This window comes from Protopterus annectens, chromosome 5.part0 (assembly GCF_019279795.1).
Source record: "Protopterus annectens isolate FY-2018-M chromosome 5.part0, PAN1.0, whole genome shotgun sequence".
Lineage (NCBI taxonomy): Eukaryota > Metazoa > Chordata > Ceratodontiformes > Protopteridae > Protopterus > Protopterus annectens.
The window spans coordinates 1,903,685,868-1,903,701,972 of record NC_056735.1 but is presented as its reverse complement, the minus strand read 5'-3'; the positions used below and the strand labels follow the sequence as shown (position 1 = coordinate 1,903,701,972).

The window sequence follows — 16,105 nt, the reverse complement described above, 5'->3', positions numbered from 1 at the left end:
TTTGGTTTCTCATACACTTTGCAAGGCCTTCTTAAAAGGAAATCTCTTCCTAAAACCCCCTTACAAAGATCCTACTTCACCTTGGGATCTCAACTTAGTGCTACAAGCCATTGTTCAGCCTACTTTTGAACCATCAGCTGAATGTGAGCTGAAATTTTTATCCTGGAAAACTATATTTTTAGTGGCAGTAACGTATGCCAGAAGATTTTGGAAATGAAAGCCTTGTCAGTTAGACCTCTTTACCTGATTTTTCGTAAAAATAAGAGTTTCTCTGAGAACCAGTACTTCCTTTTTGCCTAAGGTGGTGTCAGAGGCCAGTATCAGACTATTAATTTACCAGTATTTTTCCTAATTTTACTAAGAAAGGTGAATACTACTTACATTTATTAGACGTTCATAGACAGTTACATTTCTGTCTACACAGAACTAAGAATTTAAGAAAATCCGACCAACTGTTTGTGTCATTTTCTTCTACAAGACTTGGCCAAAAAGTGAGCAAAGTGACACTAGCCAGATGGCTCAGACTGTATTTTTTATCTATAATATTAAGAAAATTAAATTGCCTAGGACTTTAAAGGCACATTCTACAAGAGCTATAGCTGTTTCAGCAGTTTTTCAGTCTAGAGCTCCTATGGATAGCTTGGGCCTCTCCTCTTACTTTTATTAGGCATTACAAATTGGATATGGTCTCCAGGGGAAGAGTGCCATTTGGTTCAGTGGTGCTCAGGAATATCCTTCCTTGAGTCCACCCAAGGTCAAAGGTAGATGGGAACTCTGTCCCATATGTTGAGGATAAAATGAAAATTAATAAGTTATGTACTCAACATAACATTCCATCTGTGCTGTCCATTTTCATTAAACCTTGACTCCCCTCCGACCTTCCTCCTGCCTTTGAAGTTTTTTAGTGGAATGAATAATGGACACATATCACTTATTGTTATATGGTCTCTATTTTTTTTTTTTCATTCAGTCTGTCTTTCAGCAAACTTGATCTGAGGTAACTTAAGAGAGGAGCATTGTGGGTATGGGTAAGTTCGAGAGTTTTTGGCTTTTGTCAGCTGTAGTAACGGCTGAATTGATTCCTAGGATCGAAACCAAAACCATACATTGAGGATAAATGAAAGTGGACACCACAGATGGAACATTATGGTGAGTACATGGTTTCTTTTTTCTTGTCATGTCAGTTTATTTATGAAAAGCAAATGAAAACAGTCCTTGAACCAAATAAGGAATCAGATGCAAAAAACAGAGAATACAAGAAAAAGAAAAATAATCTGGTTCCACACAGCACTGAAGATCGATATGTCCTTTATTGTAGTAGGTAAGCGCTTTCTCGGAATAACATCCGCTTCATCAGACCAACAAAGATAGAATAGCAGTTACATTTTTAAACACTAAAACATCCAATCAAAAATCAGATAAAATGTGCATCATAGCTAAAAGCCATGTGATAAAATACATCTGTAGAATATATAGAGCATTAAAAAATAGAATAAAACAGACTAAATGAACAATATGTACTTAAAACTGGTAAATACAATAGTAAAAAATAATAAAAGATGGACTATTGAAATATACATGATAAAATATTAAGAGAGAGATCAATGCTTTAATGGCCGTGCTTTAAGGAAGGGTTTCAGGGAAACTCTGTTGTTTAAACCAGGAGGTTTATCAGCTTGAAAGTGCAAAATCCATTTCTGTTCACTAGATTCTGTTCTATTATTTATGTCACCTCCTCTCTTGGTACTATGCAGAATCTCTAGTACCATAAAGCTAAATTTATGTTCTTTACCCTCTTTAGCTACATGTAGTGATAGTGCGCTGGTTTCTTTAACATTCTTGATATCCCTAAGGTGTTCAAGTATTCTGTCCTTAAACACCCTGTTCGTTTTCCCTATGTAAAATGAGAAGCAGGTAGTACAATAGCAAAAATAGACAACATTTTTTGTTTGACAATCTGCATAAAAAGCAGTATCTATCTTAAAACCCAAAGTGGTATGGGTGAAATGATTACCAATATGTATATGTGTACAAGGCCATACAATTCCTACACATATATGTACCAAGTCTATCAGATATTATAGTTGATTTAGTATTAAAGGATCGATAACAGAGCTGACTCTTAAGTGATCTATTATTTCTAAAAGCAAAATCTGGCTGTGTGCCAATGACCCCATTCAACTCATGTATAGTAGACAGAATATCCCAGTTCTTTTTAATAATATCACATGCTACATGCACATTACTGGCAAAGGTCAATGGCATCCTTAGTTTATTCCTAGAGGTATCAGTGGAAGCATCACTTGAGAAAGTATTGTCAATATTATCCCTGTTAATACTAGTGGGGAGGGGGGGGAGTATGGCTGGCACTTACCTGATCTGTGCTGCCATCCTTCTGCTATTTGAGAATCAATAAGTTTACTACTATAGCCTCTTTCTAAAAATTCTTGTTTAAGTGTCTGTAATGCAACAATGAGACTGTCATCATCATTAAAAAGTCTCATAGTTCGAAATATCTGTCCTTTCAACACATTGAATTTCGTATGATTTGGATGCATACTGCCATAGTGTAGAACGTTATTCTTTCTAACAGTTTTCTTATACAAAGTAGTACACACAGTGGATAAATTATTTTTAGTAACTTTAACATCCAAAAACTCTACTTCTTTTTCAGAATATTCATAGGTAAATCTCAAAAAAGTATTCAACTGATTTAAGTATAAAACAAACTCTTGTAGCCGCTGCTCTGAGCCATGCCACAACAAAAAAATATCATCCACAAAATGTTTATACCATTTGATGTTAACCTGGTATTCATTATTCGAAAGTACATGTGTAGCTTCCCAATTAGCTAGGGATAGGTTGGCATAGCTATTAGCACAAGCTGTGCTCATAGCTACGCCAACTTTTTCTGTATAATAAACATCATTAAAAATAAACACATTGTTTTCTAGGATGATTTCCAAAAGTGTGCAAATAAGTGTCACCTTAGTATCAGGTGTTTCTCTCACACAGTAATTCTCTGACATTTTCAATTCCCCATTCATTGGGTATAATAGTGAACAATGATTCAATATCCAGAGTTACAGATAAACATTGTCCTAAGATAATTTCATTTTGTTTAGACAGCTCATTTAAAAAACTCTTGGTATCCTTTAAAACAGTGCTACAATTAGCCAAGGCAGCATGCAAAGTCTTTTCTAAGAAAACAGAAAGTGGCTCAGTTACCCAACCTTGGCCTGAAACTATAGGGCGCATAGGTGGAGTTAAGGGATTCTTATGTATTTTGGGTAGACCATATATCAAAGGGACTGTTGGCTGTTCTACCTTGAAATACTCAAACAGTTGCTCAGATATCATGCCTGTTATTAATAAATCAAAGATCAAAAACTGTACTTTTTCTATGACACTACTGAGTATATGCATAGGTAAAATGGCATACGTATCAACTTCACTGAGATGACTTAACAAAGATTCTATATATTTGTCCTTGTCGATAACAATACCACCTCCTTTATCAGCTGGACGTATTTCTATACTATTTAGTTCTTTCAATTCAACTAGAGCTTGTAACTCTGCAGCTGATTACTAAAATTATTAGTTTGCTTATCTAGAGACTTCTCTCTAAGTTGTTTTTCACAAAGGTCAATGAACAGATCTATAGTAGAATTACTAGGTGGTGTGTAAGTGCTGGGCTTTCTAAATATACAATCAGCATTATTAGAATTACCAAACATAGCTTTGAGTGTAAGAGTTCTGCCAAAAAGGTGTAGGTCTTTAATTACCTCTATGTCATGTCCATTCTTTGAGCCGGAACAAAGGTTAAACCTCTGTTTAACACAGATAATTGTGAGTCAGTTAAAGTAGAGATATTGTGAACTAAGCTTGTTTGTATCTCTTTCCTGACCTTATTTTGTCCTCCAGGCTGTGTAGTTGTCGTGTACGTTGATTTTTCAGGCGATTCCTCGATCTGCCTCTTATAGGCAGAGGTTCTTTCAATAAAAAATGTCCACGGGTGGAGTCTGATGGTACAGAGGCCTGCTGTGGAATTCAGACTCACATTGGAAGCCATGCTTGTGTAGGTTTAACAGCTGCAGTGCTTGTGCTAGCATCAGAGTGACTGCTTACAGCAGCTACAGAAGTATTTAGGTTAACTTCTGAAACAATTCCCCCACTTACAGGAACAATTGGAACATTGGGTAAAAGTTCTGTGGGTTCCGTAGAAGTGGTAGTTTTAACAACATTTGCATATGCTGCTTGTTCATCTGAAACCGCTGAATGCAATGTAGTTCTGGGTCTTACAGAGCTCCGCCCATTTCCTGTTATATGCTGTATGTTGGAGTTAGCATTAACCCTTTCATTTACCCAAGAGAAGACATTACCTTCTTTAAAATCCTTCAAATCCCTTTGTAATTTTTTGTTTTTGGTAGCAGAAAGTCTCTTGTCATATCCAGTAATATTTTCAAACAACACATCCACTTTATCACCAACAAGTTCATCTGAATAGGTATTGTTAATTATGTTTTGCAACTCAGTGATTTCATTAGATAGTTTTAGCTCCTCTGGTCTAAAAAATTAGATAAGGAGCTGCATATATTTAGCACTGCACTCAAGGTTAAGTAACTGCCAGCGCCTAAGTAGCTCAGGATAAGCTTGCCCATAACTGGGCATGGTGAGAACCCTAAGTCCCCTTGGTGCTATATTAAGGCTCAGCGGACCTCAAGGTGAAAGCGCTGCCACTGCTAGCGCTTAAACTTATAAAGTTTATTCTTCAGATTGCGATAGTCATCTCTGAAAGCCGAAGATAAATCAGGATTTTCTGGAGTCAATGATGTCTGCATATAAGTTCCATTAAGTAATGGATTGGTTTGAAAGTCCAATAAAGTAGACAAACGATAGTTGTTCCTCCTATTAGATGGCAAATCCATCGAAAGTACAAAGTTGTCCAAACGATCCATTTCTTTTCCTGCCATGCTTGGTTCAAAGATAAAGAAAATATACCAATTGTATTTATGAAAAGCCTCTCCTTGATAGTCCCATATACTTTTCTGCCATTGTTCTGTGTTTGTTTGATGTCCTTCTATTCCTATGTTGCAGTTTTCATAACCTTTGGGAATCCCTGTCTAATTGACCCGAATGTTCGACCAGTATACAAAAGACTTTTGTTACTGCATGGTACATGTGTTGTTGCACATAGCAAGACAGCCTATGTAGGCCATAAAGGTGACATCAGCACGTACCTTTCCTCAGAACTTCTCTGCCGCCAGTCCGAATGCCAGCTTCTACCATTCATCTGATTGCAGTGTGTTTGCTGTTTTCACATAAGTGCCCCATTGGGGAAAGTCTTTGTTGTTTTTTTGCTTCTGCATGTTTTTGAGGTTAATGTCATCTAGGAAAGGCAAGTGCCTTTGTGGATGTTGGATTCCACACAGACGGTCACGATCAGTGTTTGTTTTGCCTAGGGTGTGAGCACGATTTTAAGTCTTCCATGATTTGCCAGGCATTCGTCCCCAAGATGCTTTGTAGTCGTTTGTCGGCTGTCAAAATTTACCTTGAAATATTGGCTTAAAAGGCTGGCTTTTGGTTGAAGGGCACTGCAGGTCCATCCAGTGAGCCACTGAAGAAGGCCAAAAAGAACAGGCCCGTATTTTTGACTGGACCTCTAGATTCGAATGTTCCTCTCAAGGCCAGTGAAGGTCCTGAGGCCCATTTGATCTCTGGTACCCAACCTGTAGTGGATGCCATTTTGGAAGCCATTGGGCTGGCGCTGCTAGCATGTCCGCAGAGGGATCCTAGATGTCCATTCAGGGCGGTAAGGGGTAACCGCGGACAACTACTTCAAATGTCCCTTGCACTGTTTTTCCATCTCAAGCTATCCCTACACCTGACCCAGTTCCTCTGCATATGTTGGCTATTTCTTCACAACCTAGGGTGATCTTCCTGTTAAGAAATTAAAACAAAACATGTTTCCTCTTCCCAGGATCCTTCCCCAGATTGGCAAGCCTTCTCACAGGGAATCCTTAATGCCTTTCAGATATCAAATCCATCCTCTGCTCAACCTTCTGTTTCTGTTCCTTCTTCCACTCCCAGGAGATCAGTAGAGGCACAGGAGCCTCCTGAAAAAGAAGGAATTTCTTTATCAGATGAATCTTTGATCTACACATGTCAAATAGAGTCTCCTCTAGGCTGTGCTTCCCCAGAATTAGATTCTAACAGTGTGGAGTCACCTGAGGAAGATTTGTCCTTTTTCAGGAACCATTTCTAGAATGAGAGAGTTTTTCAGATGGGAAAGTAGTCAAGTATCAGAAGTTGTTAAAAAGAGATATTATGACCTGTTGAAGGTGGACTCTCCATCTCCCTGTGCCATCCCCTCCTGTCTTCTGGCTTTTCTGGATGCCTTTCTGTCAGTGTCAAAGTGTCCAGATTCTCAACCTCCAGCCCCAAAATGGCCTGACAGATTAGTCCCTGAGGACAGCAGGTTTTTATTTAAATGTCCTCCAGTAGATCCTAGAGCTATTTCTCTTTCTTCACACAAGCCTTCTAGATTTCTTTCCTCTAATAATCTGCTCCCTTCTGACAAGGATAGCAAAATGATGAAAAGGATAGGCAAAAAGTGTATACCTCCTGTAACCTGGCTTTCAGAGCCATCAGCTACTAGAACTACATGCCAAAATATGTTCTGGCCTTGCTTTCCCAAGGTTCTCAGCTGGTATCAAAGACGCTCCTGATTCTCCAGCCAAGGCTCAGCTTGCTTCTTTACTGTCTGCCTCTGATGCTTAGATATTCTATTAAATGCAGTTATGAAGCGGCTGAAGTTTCTGCAAGATCAGCAACTTCGGGTTCGGTCCTTAGGCGGTACTCATGGTTGAGACTCCTGGCTTTGCCTGATGATATCACGGCTAAAATTATGGATGCATCTCTGAACAATGATGCCTTCTTTGGGGCTGATGCTGCAGCCCTTTTCAAGTCCCTGCATGACAAAAGTAAAGAGCTTAAGGAACTGAAGCACATCTTTGTGTCTCCAGTTCCTAAATACCACAGAAATTATCCTTCCACGACATAATTTGTGAGAAAGAAACCCCCTTCCCATAAGAAAGGGGCTTTGTAGCCTGGGATCTTTCAGACCTCGGCAAACCCCCACTCAAACGACCACCTTTCAAGACAGGCCAGGTGGTCAGTGACTACCTAGCAAATCTTTCAAACGTACCCCTTTCCCAGGACCTATCTTCTTTTCTTTCCTCTTGGACAAGTATTTCCACCGACAAGTGGGTCCTTTCCGTTATCTAAAACGGCTACTACATGGTATGGAAATCTGTCCTTCATGAGCATTCCACAACCTCAGGACCAAATTCATCTGTTCCCTCAAATTCTAGAGGACTAGCTAAATCAAGGAGCTATTCAAGAAGTCCCACCACTTCAGAAAGGTAGAGGGTTTTACTCAAGAATGTTCATAGTCCGCAGAAGAGATGGTTCTTGGAGACCAGTCTTAGACCTGTCACATCTCAACCTTTTCATCAAAGTGCCAACATTTTGTATGCTGACTCTGCAAACTCTTTCCCTCTTCTGCTACCCCAGGCCTTTCTAGGCCCTCTGGCATCAAGGATGCATAACTGCATATCCCCATTCATCCACAGTACAGGAAATTTTTATGATTTTCTGTTGCTTCCCTTCTCACATTTTCAGTTCTGTGCTTTGCCCTTTGAACTCTGTGGCACCAAGGGTATTCCCAAAATGCTTAGCTCTTGTCATTGTCTTCTGCAGACTTCAAGGAATACTGCTCTATCCTTATCTGGATGACCTGCTAATTCAAGCAATCCACCCGGACACTCTAAGAGAAAACCTAGCTTCACTATCTCCCTTCTTCAAGGTGTGGAGTTCACCATGAACTCCAGTAAGTCTAAAGTGGAAACTCTGCTCAGCTACTTCCACCAACTACTCCTCTTAATCTCCATTTCTGCCAAGGAGTACTTGAGTATACTAGGGTTCATGGCATCACTCATTCCCATACTACCCCTAGCCAGACTTCACATGCGGAAAATCCAGTGGTTTCTAAAAACTTTCTGGAATCAGCATGCCCTTCCTCTGGAATTTGTAGTCCCTCTTCTCCCATGCATAAAGAGGAGAAATATAGTGGTAGTTCAACAGATTCTGCTGAACCTAGGCCTTCCCTTTCAACAGCCAACTCCAGTTCAGGAACTCTACACAGATGCCTCAGACTTGGGGTGGGGAGCAACTCTGGGTTGCTTAAAATTCCAGGGCCTTTGGTCTTCCTCCGTCAAGAAGCAGGAAGTGAGGGCTTTGATCCTAGCATGCCAAGTTTTTCAGTTCTCCCTGCTCCTAGGACCCCAGAAGTTATTCGCAGACAACACTACAGTTCTATGGTATGTGAACAAACAGAGGCACCAAGACATACCTGCTTTGCAGGTTGGCCCTTCATGCCTGGGAAATTGCCTCTCAAGCAAAGGTTTCTTTGCAAGCAGTTTATATTCCTTCGGCTCAAAATATGCTGGCAGACACACTCAGCAGGTCCATGACACAAGCCCATGAATGGATGCTTCACAGGGATGTGTTTCTGGACATTCTCCACCAGAGGGGTACTTCTCAAATAATCCTATTTGCCTCCCCCATGAACAGACAACTTCCAAAGTTTTGTGCCAGAGTCCCAGACCTTCTGGTATGGAAGATGGATGCCCTATCCTTCTCATGGAAGGGGATGTTTCTTTATACATTCCCCCTTCCCTCTCATTCAGAAGGTCCTACTGAAAATGTAGCAGGACAAGCCAAAAATCTTTCTGGTGACTCCCTTTTGGCCAAGACATCCCTGGTTCCCTCTTCTGCATTTAGCCAAGGGCAGTCATCACAAGTTACCCCACAGGGTGGATCTTTTCACATAAGACAAGGGATTGCTCATCCATCCACTTCCCTGAATCTAACTCTGTGGGTGATATGCTTTTGATCCCTTTCTGACACCTTTTTTCTGAGGACTTGCTTCTAGTCCTGTAGGAGGCCAGGAAACCCATCTGGTGTCTAAAGAAAGGCCTAGATCCATTTTCAGTGGACATTCCAGTGGTTCTTTCCTATTTGTGTGAGCCACTTAAGGCTGGGTTGACCTATTCCTCTGTTAAAGCCCATCTATCAGCTGTTTCAGCTTTTTTGCCTTTATCTCCTCCCCTAGCTTCTAGGTTAGATGTTTAGCTCTTCCTAAAAGGTGTCCTTCACAACAGACCTCCTAGGAAACCTGTCCCTCCTCCCTGGGATCTGAATTTTGTCTTAGAAAAGCTCATGCAGGCTCCTTTTGAGCCAGCAGGGTCAGCTTCCTAAAATGTTTGTACATGGAAAGCAATCCTGTTAGTAACCATCACTTCTGCTCAAACATTTTCTGAACACAAAGCCCTTATGGCTTGCCATCCTTTTCTCATTTTCCACAAGGACAGGGTACCTCTTCGTACTAACCCTTCCTTTATGTCTAAGGTGGTTAATGACTTGTCCCTAAACCCATCCATTCATCTGTCCACCTTTTTTAACCTTAAAAACCCTAGTGAAAGGGTCCTTCATTCCTTGGATGTGCACACAGACAACTCAAATTTGTGTGGACAAATCCAAACCTATTAGGAAATGTGGGCAATTGTTTGTTTCCTTCCATCCCAGGGTGCTGGGAAAACCTGTCTCCAAACAAACTATTTCTACTTGGATTTCTAAGGCAATTTCATTCATTTACGTCTCCAATGGGAAGACACACTGTACCACTGTAAAGGCTCACTCCACTAGGGCAGTAGCCTCTTCAGGGGCATTCTTCATAGGTCTGGACACTGCATCTATTCTGGAAGCGGCCGCATGTTCCTCTGTCCATACCGTCACCAAACATTACAAACTGGACACTATTTCCAGGTCCAGAGCAGGATTTGTTAGGACAGTCCTGTATAGGTTCTTAGAAGCCTCCTCTGCTCCATCCTTCCTTTCCCTTTCATGAGCTTTGGTACTCTTCCAAAGGTTCTGAATGCTACAACATAGGAATAGAAGGACATAGAATAGTTGTGTAAAAATCTTACCAAAATCATAGATGTCCTTCTCTTCCATGTTACAGTATTCTATCCCTACCTCCTACCCCCTTGGTACTTGCTGTTTACTGGATGATGATGTATACCTCATATCCTTGGACTGGTGTTCTGACTGGGGCATTCAGTTCTAAGGAATGGTACGTGCCAATGTCACCTTTATGGCCTTCTTAGGTTGCCTTGCTATGTGCAACATTGCATGTACCATGCAGTAGCAAAAGTCTTTTGTATACTAGCCTGACATTCAGGTCACCTAGGTGGGGAATCCCAAAGGTTATGAATAGTGCAACATGGAAGAGAATGGCGTCTGTGGTTATGGTAAGATTTTACACAACTTTTCATTTCATCCAGGTTTAGCTGTACAGTTGCCCATTAAGAAGGAAATTATATAATTGTGTATTACTTTTTAGCAGTATAGATAATGTCTTATTGTCGGGTAGTGATTTGCAGGAAGTATAATTGCTAGTGGTTGTGCAGATGTACGAGATCAGAGGTTAGTACACTTTTGTAGTCAGCATGAGATGTCACAGCTTGGGCTGTCATCAGCTGCTTGAGCCTTAGGAATGGGAATTTCAAGGATTATTGCTGAATTTTTGATAGCTATAGATAAACAAATTTATTTGTAGGACTCCTTAAGGTTAATCACATCATACATACTTTAGTATATTAAGAGCGTATGTTGTATCTGTGAAGCTGAGTTTTGAAGGTATGTAATAACTGGAAAAAAATATTACTTTTTTCCTGAGCACGTTACTGGCAGATAAGGCTCAACATCTAATAGTTAAGATAGGAGGAGATGACATAAAAACTGTGATGTATAATCAATCGGCATGTAAGTTTCCAGGAACAGATGGAAATTTGGAAGCTGAGGAAAGAAACTGATAAAGATCTGAAAAGTTTTGTTTGACAGTATTTTAAAAGGAGTGAAAACAGCAGCATCTTGGAAGAAAGCTGTGGTGTCTGTATTACCCATTTAAAATGTAAACCATGATTATAAAATGTTTAAATGTATACTAGCTAAAAGCATGACAAAGATGATGCCAAAAGTGATAGATATGGATTAGTGTGGTTTTTGTGGAGAGGAGGCAAACATTTGATAACATTAACAGTACTATGATGATCCAGAAGGGAGTAGAATGTAAGAAAACACTGCTGTTGTTGGTGGGTCTTGATGCAGAGAAAGCATTTGACAGAGTAAGCTGGAATTTCTTGAGTAGGGCAATGGAAGCATTTGCTTTCCCCAATAGAATCATAAGGTTAATTTGGAGGATATATTAAGGATTAGAGGCAAGAATTAAAGTGGGAAGGTTCTTCTGTGATAATTTGTAAATGAGGGTTGGTATAATAGTTAAGGTTTTACCTAAGAGTCACAAGGTACAGGGTTTGATTCTCATCTTGAGAGGGAAATTTGTTAGGCTTATAATGGTCCACAAGGGCAGCTAGTCTAGTACTTGCCTATGAACAGAGATGCCAGGTAGAGCATCCACTTCCCCTTTTTATTTGCTTTATATTTAGAACGGTTAGCAAAAAAAAAAATGAGGGAGTCGGAAGTTTGAGGATACAATTGGTATGATAAGTTGGCTTTCTTTACGGATGATTTTATTTTGTACCTGATAAATCAAGAAAAGGACATTTCAGTGTTATAGAACATTTTGAGACCATTTCAAGATTTATAGGTAAGTACTCGTCTAACTGCTCCTGTAGACCATTTTAAGCCCAGCCAGTTTTCCCTTTTAGTGTACAGATTTAACCTATCCTATTTGATTATAGATTGGCCATACCCATCCTATGGTTAATAATTATGTTATCCCTAGTGAGAATAACTGGAATCATGCTATAGATAATTCGAGGGCAGTCATGCATTAAGTAATTTCATTTATGAAGATAAAGGCTATAGCTGTAAATTTTGTACTCACACATGGATTGGTCCAGCAGTACCCATATTTATAGGGACTAGGTAAGATGAATATTTAGGAGTATAGATAAAAAGGCTTATGTTATGGCAGCTAATGATATGTTGGAAGCGGTTAAACAAAAGATAATGCAAAAATTAAGAAGCTGGGAGCTCTTGATTATGGATTTGGATAGTAAGATACAAGCAGTGAAAATGTTTTTAGTCCCTTTAGTTTTATATACAGGTCAGGCATATTTTTATCAACCAGAGAAGTTGTTGGCAATAAAGTGAAGGAATTTATCTGGGAGTGAAGAGGGCAAGCTTTTAGTGGGATAAATTGATCCTTCCAATAGAATGGGATTACCTGATTTGAAGGGATGTTTTAGAGCTACACAATTAAGGCTGATATACATAACACAAGCAGAAAGTTATAATTCCACCTGTAAAAGGACGATGATGGAGCAGGGGGAAAAAGCTTAAGAAATAAGGAGAAAGTGGGATTTTGGATGGAGATGCAGATCTTTAAGGAGGATAATAACCATGCAAAATATTATATTAATAAAGCAGCAGAAGGTATTGTAAGAACTAAGCCAACACAGAAATGGAGAAAGGAGATTTTGCCATTAGGGATGACTGCAAGGAGGGGTACAGAAATAAGCAAGACGGAGCTGGCATTTACTGCAGAAAACCGACAAAAGAACCAAGGTATCAAGTGTAAATAACTAGAGAGGGAAATACAGTAAGAGTATGATGAGGCCAAGAAGATGATTTGGACTGCATTCCCTACCAGGGATGGGGTATCAGAGTATAGACAGAGAAAGGGAGCAGGGGAATCCCAAGTTAAAGACCTGCTCTGGTAGAGTTTTTAGTTGAATCTAAAATAGAAGCTGCTGTTAAAGGCATAATTAGCAGGGCATATAAAATATTGTATAATAACCGTAAGAATTAATTAGAGGAGATTAGAAAAGATCGGTAAGAGGGACTGGAAAAACAGTTTACAATGGAACAGTGGGAAAACGTACATATACCTGTCGTTCTCCTCCTTTGGACACAATAGAAGAGTCTTAGTTCTGTTCAAGCAGCTTTATTTTATACAAACACATCACAGTAGAAGTTTACTGATTTTAACTTATAGACAAACTAACTGCTGTAATCATACATGCTTACTCTCTGGCTGCACTATCAAAATGGCCCTAGGAATGGCACGTGTTTAACATTTCTACGTGCATGCTCAGTCTTTGACATGCTTCTTAAAGAAAAATCAGATAGCATGTGTTCCCTGATCTACACCCCCAAGTGTGCAGCAAAGTCCAGAAGCTTTAGTATTTTGCTTAGAAGTGTTTGCACGGATATTTTATTCCCCAAGCAGACTCCAAATAATTTTTCTTCAGGTAAATAACAAATGTTGGAATTCTGATAAAGGAGAGAGAATGGGAGCATATGTTTTGGGAGAGTAGTGAGTTGACACACTTTAAAAATTCCTTACAAAGTACTTTGTCAGAAATATTGGGTGAACAAAATGGCTGTTACTAAGAAAATGGAGCTTTTCTCCCCAGGCCTCCACTGAAAATTGGCTCTTACCCAGTCGGACTTTCCTGATAAGCAGATGTCAATAAATAAATCAATGATTCTTATGAGCTGGGACATGGAATCTGAAATGCGTAAAAATAATAAGGCCTTGTTAAGTTTGATTCTTTGCTACCAAAAAAAGCAATTACTAGAAAATGGAAAATCAAGTGTAAACCAGCTGTATTTGAAGTACTGTAAAAGAGATAAGAGAAGTGGAAGAGAGATCTTTAGAAAAGGGAAGAAGTCAATGGAAATTGTTGTTGGACTGATGATGACTTATAAAGAAGGAAAACAACGTGATATTTAAGCAATAACCGATGATGTGATATGGTATATTGAAGATTTACACACGGTTGGTGTGATTAAATAAAGCCAACCGTGGGTAAATCTTCAATGTACCACAACCACAAAATCGGTTATTGCTATTATACAATGACATTATTTAAGAAAAAAAACTACTTACTTTTCTTAAATGGGGGTTGGGAGGGTGGCCAAATGGTTAAGGTGCTTGCCTTACAAACACAAGGTGCAGGGTTTGAGTCTCACAAGGGATAATTGGCTAGGCTTAAAATGGCTCACAAAGGCTGTTAGCTTAGTACTAATCTATGAACCTATAATCTATAAAATCTTTGTATAGTGGTGCATTACTGTTCTTCCGCTGGTTGTAGTACACTGCTTCCTTGTTTTGATGTACTGAGCATGCAGATGGGACTTACACAGTACATCAATGCTAGGAAACGGAAGCAACGGAGAAAAGAAAGTCTCAGTTGCTCCATTTTTTCTTTTTTTTTTATTTGTTAAAAAAAATGTTTTGTGCACTTTATACCAACGGACAAAAGTCCGGGCGACCGGACCTTTTTCCGTTGGTATATTGTGGGATTTACAATGGGCACGCTGGCCAATCAACGTGCAAGTTTTGGAATATTAATGGGGGGGGTTATTGTATAATTAATCTATGTAAATTTGAACAAATGTAATATGGTTGGTTTTCTTTTCTATTAATGTATGTATAAGCATTTAAAATGGACTTTTTTCTGAGTACAGCATGTCTTGAGATAAAAGAATTAGCTGAATTAAATGTTAGTAGCACAACTGTGACTTGGCTGTAAGCAGATACAAATAGCCTTTCCATAACTTGCTGTTATTAATATTTACCTTTATTGTGTTTTTTTAAACAGGGCACTACAAAACAAACTTACTTAAACCCACCAGTAGTAGACAGTGACTTGCTACGACTGAGCCTACGACTTTTTAAACGAAAAACTAGCTGCAGTGTTCCTAACCAGGGAAAGACTGAAGAGAGTAAAACATTACAACCTGCTGCAAAACCAGAGCTTTGTGTTTCTTAGGTTGGAATTCCTCCATGGCAGGCATTTCTGTCACTGTAACTGTGCAAAACAAAGCTCAACATGTTTCAGTATTGGTGAATGTGTTATTTTCACTAACAAGAACTTTTTCAGAATTTTTTTCTGATGTACTAAATTTATACAACTAGTCTTTTATGTGTTTTTTACCCATTTGTTGTTTATTTTAGCACGTGGAATGGAAAGTATAAAAAATGGTTAATGTTCTGTGTAACACTGATGTAAACATTGTCCCTTTTTGATGGCATGTCAGTATAATATTAAAATGTAAAGAACGTCATTGTTTTTAACTAAAAATTATTTATCAGTTGTCTGCGAAAGATTACCTCAGAGACTTGCATTCATTTCATTTTTTTATTGATATAAATAATCAAAGTCTTCTGATCTTACGTTAGTGCTTTCTTTGATTCTTAGCAAATTTAAAAAAGGAACTTCCATTCTGTGTAAGTGAAGGCTCACTTCTTTATTACCGGTTCTTTGTCAGAACTGTTTCTAGCATAATTTGGAGGTGGAAGGAACCAGTGAAACATAATACTTAGAAGTCAAAAATAAAATTATTATGGTTCTCTGAAAATGATATTCTAAAGTTTCTCTCTTGTCATGAAATAAAGACTTGGTTATTTTGTGTGTGCCATGTTGCCCTACATAGTCATTTGTAAAATGCAATATATTTGTTTTACATGACCAGATTGTATATATATATATCACACACACACACACACACATATATATATATATATATATATATATATATATATATATATATATATATGGGTCTCCTACCATAGAACGAAATTACACTACAACGAAAATGAAAAGCAACTGCCCACTAGCACGAAACCACACCTGAACAAAACTACATTTGATGGAATTACACTACATCGAAAAATTTCAAGGGGAGTAAGATAACCCAAACCCTAAGTGATAAAACTGCAGTCATGTCAGCTCTGACCCAGCAGCAGCTGCCTATAACATATCCAAAGTGATTTTACGTGCTGTACATTTAGCAATAGTAGGCAGCTAAAAGTGATTTTCAAGTGCTGTATAGTAAACAACGTGACGTGAAATCCCAGTGCTGTACAGTTTACCCAGCTGACATACGTGAAGGGAATCACATCTGCAATAAATGCGAGATAGCCCTAACAAATTCGCCAATTCTTCTCCACTAGTACTGACATTTGTTATAGCTCTACCCTTGCATTTCCCAGTAATTTTGCACTTAC

The 16,105-nt window shown here is 38.9% G+C and overlaps 1 protein-coding gene across 1 annotated transcript in view; it reads left to right on the top strand.

Annotated features, from left to right (window-relative positions):
* LOC122801979 (zinc finger CCCH domain-containing protein 13-like) overlaps window positions 1-15,514 on the top strand; it is a 156,173-nt gene extending 140,659 nt beyond the window's left edge. Inside the window, exon 4 of the mRNA XM_044071717.1 lies at window positions 14,697-15,514. Coding sequence (XP_043927652.1) covers window positions 14,697-14,867 — 171 coding nt within the window. The 3' untranslated portion in view covers window positions 14,868-15,514. The remainder of the gene's footprint in view (window positions 1-14,696) is intronic.
* The last annotated feature ends 591 nt before the right edge of the window (window positions 15,515-16,105 follow it).